We start from the raw sequence: 6,000 nt of genomic DNA on the forward strand, positions 1-6,000 counted from the left end.
CAATCACCATATAAGTTCAAAGATGAAAAAGCCTGGGAGGAGGAGAGATGAGTAGAAACGATTCAGTTGACCATTTTATGTGTGGATTAATTGTCTGAGTAGCATTTCAGGTAAAATAACAACTCAATGTTTATATACCAGGACAAATTAGCTAGCAACAGCAAGCTAGCTAAATAGGACAAATTAGCTAGCAAGTGCAAGCTAACTAGCGAAATTGCCATAAATGTTTAATGCTTTTCGACCTGTTCCCATATTAATGTAATTGGTTCAGAGTTTGTTTTGATATTTTAACCTGCGTGTCGTGATCACGTTTTGTGTAGGGGGACAAAATCAATTTATGCAAGAGACGCACTCACGCGTTTGGGTTCAGTGTAAGGTTCAGAGGACTGGGCGGAGGCCAGCTAGTGATGACTGTTTAACAGTCAAATCTGTTGTATGTGCGTTATTTATATGTTTGCCGTTCTTATGTTTCATTTTTGCATCTTTTTCTTTCGATTTTGTACACCAGCTTCAAACAGCTGAAAATGCAATATTTTGAATGAAAAAAATATATATTTCACAGTGGTTTAGATGGTACGAAGATTCTCTACACTATACTTGCTGGTTTTGTCACATTAACTGAAATTTGTGACAAAAATGTTTATAGAATTTTAGCAACCAGAAAATGTCATGGTGCATCTTTAACAAGATAATAGAAAGAGTTTTGTTGATTCTGAGAATGGTATATGTTTTAAAATAACATTCTCTGAACATAACTGAAGTTTTCTTGTGGTTTTTATGGAATGTTTTCTTCACGTCAATTTGAGAACATGACTTTGAATAGACCCATGACGAAATGTTATGCTGAAATAATACAGTTCCCACAGAAGAACATTGTTTCTTAATGGTCTCTGAACTATTTGAGAACATTCCCAATGTCAAACCATTCCTGGAACATAACCTACATTTATTTTAAATGTAACCATGTTTGAACTTTTAAGAAATATTCTGTTAAAGTAATGAAATACCAAGAAAATAAAGTTTTTTGAAAAGTCCCTAAATGGGCTAAGGATGTTCCAAAGCCAAGCAACTATCTTGTACCATTCTCAGAAAGTTGTGGGAAGATTGTATGCAAAATAACCATAGGACAACCAGGCTCTCACCAAGATGTAAGAGGTTCTCAGAATGTTATGTGCTAGCTGGGAAGCCTTGTCAATATCAGCTGTGTTTAATGAAATGCAACTCACTGTCTGATATGTTTTATTTACATTTACATTTAAGTCATTTAGCAGACGCTCTTATCCAGAGCGACTTACAAATTGGATGGCTTTTATCTCTCACCGGGAACTCTCAATCCCTCACCGCCTGCCTCTATCTCGCAGTCTCCCTCTATATCTATTCTTTATCTAAATCACCATCTGTTTCGGGATGATAATGGAACAATGTAATGCATTCACCATTGTTGCAGACTTCTAATACCTCTCTTGGTTTTTGTGTTGCAGACTTATTCAGCAGAATTGTGAGAAGAGAGAAAAACATGTGAGTGGAGGAAGAGGACAACCCTGAACATCCCCTGGCCCCCTTCTGAAACGCACACACACTTGCAATCATCGCGGACTGCTCGCACACTCACACTAACTGTGGATGGACTGCAGCTCTAGAAAAAAAACACTACAGGCAGGGAGGACACTGATGCCCATGACCCCACACCTATCCTCCAGGCTGTCCTCAGGAACCCTGCCTCTCCTCTAAGTTCAGTGTGACCAGACAGAGAGCAGACAACATGGCTCCAAGCCCCCTCCTCTGGCCCCCGCTGGCATGGCTGTGTGTGGGGCTGCTGTTGCCCCTGGTGCAGGGCGGGGAGTGCCCGCGGCTGTGTGTGTGTGAGGTGCGCCCCTGGTTCACCCCCCAGTCCACCTACAGGGAGGCGGCCACGGTGGACTGTAACGACCTGCGGCTGACACACATCCCCTCCAACCTGTCTTCTGACACCCAGGTGCTGCTGCTCCAAAGCAACTCCATCGCCCACACCAGCGGGGAGCTAGAGGCCCTGTTCAACCTGACAGAGCTGGACCTGTCCCAGAACAACTTCAGCACAATGGAGGCTGTGGGCCTGGACAACATGAACCAGCTTACCACCCTTCACCTGGAGGAGAACCAGATTAGCCAGCTGCCTGACCACTGCCTGCAGGACCTCAGCAACCTACAGGAGCTCTACATCAACCACAACCAGATCAGCACCATCGCCCCCGGGGCTTTCTCCGGTCTGCATAGCCTGCTGCGCCTCCACCTCAACTCCAACAGGCTCCGGGTTATCGACAACCGCTGGTTCGAGGCAACGCCCAACCTGGAGATCCTGATGATCGGAGAGAACCCTGTCATTGGCATCCTGGACATGAACTTCAAGCCACTGGGGAGCCTGAGGAGCCTGGTCCTGGCCTGCATGGACCTCACCGACATTCCTGGGAATGCTCTGGTGGGCCTGGATAACCTGGAGAGCCTATCCTTCTACGACAACAAGCTGGTCCGGGTGCCCCAGCTGGCCCTGCAGAAAGTGCCCAACCTGAAATTCCTGGACCTGAACAAGAACCCAGTGCACAAGATCCATGAGGGAGACTTCAGGAACATGCTGCGTCTGAAGGAGCTTGGTATCAACAACATGGCTGACCTGGTATCCATCGACTGTTACGCCCTGGACAACCTGCCTGAGCTGACCAAGCTGGAGGCCACTAACAACCCCAAGTTGTCCTACGTGCACCGGACGGCCTTCAGGGACGTGTCCTCCCTGGAGAGCCTGATGCTAAACAACAATGCCCTCAACTCTGTCTACCAGCACACCGTTGAGGCGCTGCCCAACCTCCGCGAGATCAGCCTGCACAGCAACCCACTACGCTGCGACTGTGTCATCCAGTGGATGAGCTCCAACAGGACCAGCGTGCGCTTCATGGAGCCCCTGGCTATGCTGTGTACCTCGCCGCCCGAGCTCCGGGGCCAGCGGGTCAGAGAGGTGAAGCTGCCGGACTCCCCAGAGCAGTGCCTGCCCTTCATCTCCCAGGACACCTTCCCCAGCCACCTGAGCCTTGAGCTGGGCATGAGTGTCAGCCTGGACTGCAGGGCTATTGCTGAGCCCGAGCCAGAGATATACTGGGTGTCTCCTATGGGGAGCAAGATAACAGTGGACACGGTGTCGGAGCGGTACCACCTGAGCAGTGAGGGCACCCTGCGACTGTCCCACGTCCAGGTGGAGGACTCCGGTCGCTACACCTGCATAGCCCAGAACACAGAGGGCGCCGACACACGCGTCACCACCATCCGCGTCAATGGCACCCTGCTGGACAGCGCCGAGGTGATGAAGATCTACGTCAAGCAGACCGAGTCCCACTCCATTCTGGTCTCCTGGAAGATCAACTCCAACGTCATGACCTCCAACCTCAAGTGGGCATCGGCCACCATGAAGATTGACAACCCCCACATCACCTACACTGCACGCGTGCCCGTCGACGTGCATGAGTACAACCTGACCCACCTGCAGCCGGCCACCGAGTACGAGGTGTGCCTCACTGTTTCCAACATTCACCTGCAGACCCACAAGTCGTGCGTCAACGTGACCACGCGCAGCGTCACCTTCACCCTGGACGTGTTGGACCAGAGACCTAGTGCCGCCCTGTTAGCCGTCATGGCCACCATGCTGGCCTTCCTCAGCCTGGCTACTGTGGGGGTGTATGTGGCCCGGCGCTGGAAGAGGAAGAACTACCACCACTCCCTGAAGAAGTACATGCAGAAGACCTCTTCCATCCCCCTCAATGAGCTCTACCCGCCCCTCATCAACCTATGGGAGGCAGAAAGTGAGAAGGACAAGGAGGGCGGTACAGAGAGCAAGCCCTCCCCCGTGGACACCACACGCAGCTACTACATGTGGTGAAGCAGGCCTGGCCCAGGCCACCCCTCCACCAGCACACACAGACACACTTTTGCCATTTTGGGGCAAAAGTCATATAAAAGTCATAAAACATTTGTTTTTGTATTTTTCTGCTTTGCTAACACATGGCAGAGTGATAAAGGACAGGATTTTTATTAGTATAGCGTATCGCCTTTGTTTGACTCTCTCTTTTTCTCTTTTATCGTTTGGACTATTCCAAGATGGCAGCTGTGTCTAGCTTCCAGATTGTCTTAGTTGCTGCATTTTATTTCTGTGATGCGTTTTTGATAGCACAGCTTTTTGTCTTGTTGCTGATGCAGCAACAGGTACTATTAGTCTAGGTAAAGGTTCCCCTGGCAATGTTAGGGATTGCAGTGCTTATTCTCTCCTTTTGTAAATCAGGTCATCTGTTGTGCACTGAAATGTAAATGAATTTGTATGGACTTCAATTAAAAGCTGACTAAGGGGATTAGACTCTGTATACTGTCTACTGAATAACTCTAGCGATTGTACGGTAATGTTGAATCAACTATCATTTTAAACTCTTTTTTTGTAATTAGTTTGCTGATAAATGTGCTGTAAAACTAGAAATGTGAATGTTTGATAACATAACTAGGTACAGTAGTAGCTTTTTTAAATTTACTCTCTCTCTCAATTATTTATTTCTTATTTGCTCAAATCTGTTGCTGAACACTTACATTTGTTGTGATTTTAACATGCAAAATGTTGTATATGAGGAAGAAGTTGAAATAAATAACATTTTTGTTTTTTTAATATAAATGTCTCTCAATCAGTTGTTGCATATTTATTTCAACTGTTTTAGTAATTTCTCAGTAGAAATTATATTGCGCAGCCCATGACCTGTTACTATACCTCTGTTTGACCTCTGATCACTTGGCTCTGGTTATTTTTCCTTGAGGACACGGTTCCACTTCACTTCTAATGTGCTTCAGCAGAATATAAGCAGTATCTTAGCATGGAGCTCACGGCTCAGACTCACACTGTGCAGCAGAGCCCACTCCCCTGAGTCTAATCAGCCATACAGAGAGTACAGATCCTGTCAGCTTTACCCACCCCCCTCCCTGTCTGCTCTGCTCTACGTCTGTGTTTGTGAGTGCGTGAGTGAGTGCATGTGTGCACACTATATCAGAGTGAGAGAGAATAAAAATGTTATTCCACTATATTACCACATTACACATCATCAGTCAGTGTTTCACTAGTGAAGGAACTGGGGGTAATATCATGCAACAAGCCACCTTGACTCTTAACATGTGACAACAGATGGTGTTTGTACTGTTCCCTCCAGTTTCCTCTGACTAAATCACTCCTCTCACAACGCCCACATTATGAACATGCAGAGAGAAACGGCTATTAATATGCCAGGGGAGATCTCAGAGAGAATAGTAGAATACCTGTAGAGAGGATGTGAGGGGGAATTGAGGAAGGGTCTGACCAGATTGAGGGTAGCAGGGGGTTGTAGATGTGGTGGGTTGTTGATGTAGGCCTGTGTCCTGTGTACTATGCACTAGTTGCACACCATCAATCCCCTTCTGTCTGTTTATAGGTGTCTTGTTGCTCTGTGAGTTTCATACAAGCAGTAGATGAGGAGACAGGGGTTATGACTTGACGGTGTAAGAAGAATAGCCAATACTGCTCTGATCGAAATGAAAGAGACCAGTGCAGCTCTTGATAATATTTTTAATACCACGTATCAAATAGACTTCTGAGTCTGTGCTGCCCTCTAGTGGGTGTTACAAGACAGCTCTTGTGGGCACTAAGAATTGACCATGAGAACTAATGTGCGTGCGACTGGGGATGTTTTAAGGCCTCAGAAATCCCTAAAAATTGAATACTTGACTATGAGTGATTTTTCAGGAAAACAATAGATGAAGATTATTCAATAAATACTAATGATATATATAACAGCAGATATAAAGTTCTTACATATTATTTTTTGGGATGGTTCCATCTGGGAGGGTATGAGTAGGAGTCTGTTGATAACTCTGCTCTACTCATACATTATGTTTTCTGTTTGTTTTTGTCACAGAATGGTGTAATAAAACTTTTCCTCACAGAAGAGGGAAACATATGACAGGAAAATA

The 6,000-nt window shown here is 46.4% G+C and overlaps 1 protein-coding gene across 2 annotated transcripts in view; it reads left to right on the top strand.

The window, feature by feature from the left end:
- The window catches only part of LOC115143106 (leucine-rich repeat neuronal protein 1-like), a 41,547-nt gene extending 36,875 nt beyond the window's left edge, over positions 1-4,672 (top strand). For both annotated transcript variants that reach the window (XM_065001792.1, XM_029683192.2), the window contains one exon: positions 1,482-4,672. In XM_065001792.1, the coding sequence (XP_064857864.1) occupies positions 1,763-3,901 (2,139 nt within the window). In that variant the 5' untranslated portion in view covers positions 1,482-1,762 and the 3' untranslated portion in view covers positions 3,902-4,672. The remainder of the gene's footprint in view (positions 1-1,481) is intronic.
- The last annotated feature ends 1,328 nt before the right edge of the window (positions 4,673-6,000 follow it).

This window comes from Oncorhynchus nerka, linkage group LG15, assembly GCF_034236695.1.
Source record: "Oncorhynchus nerka isolate Pitt River linkage group LG15, Oner_Uvic_2.0, whole genome shotgun sequence".
NCBI lineage: Eukaryota > Metazoa > Chordata > Actinopteri > Salmoniformes > Salmonidae > Oncorhynchus > Oncorhynchus nerka.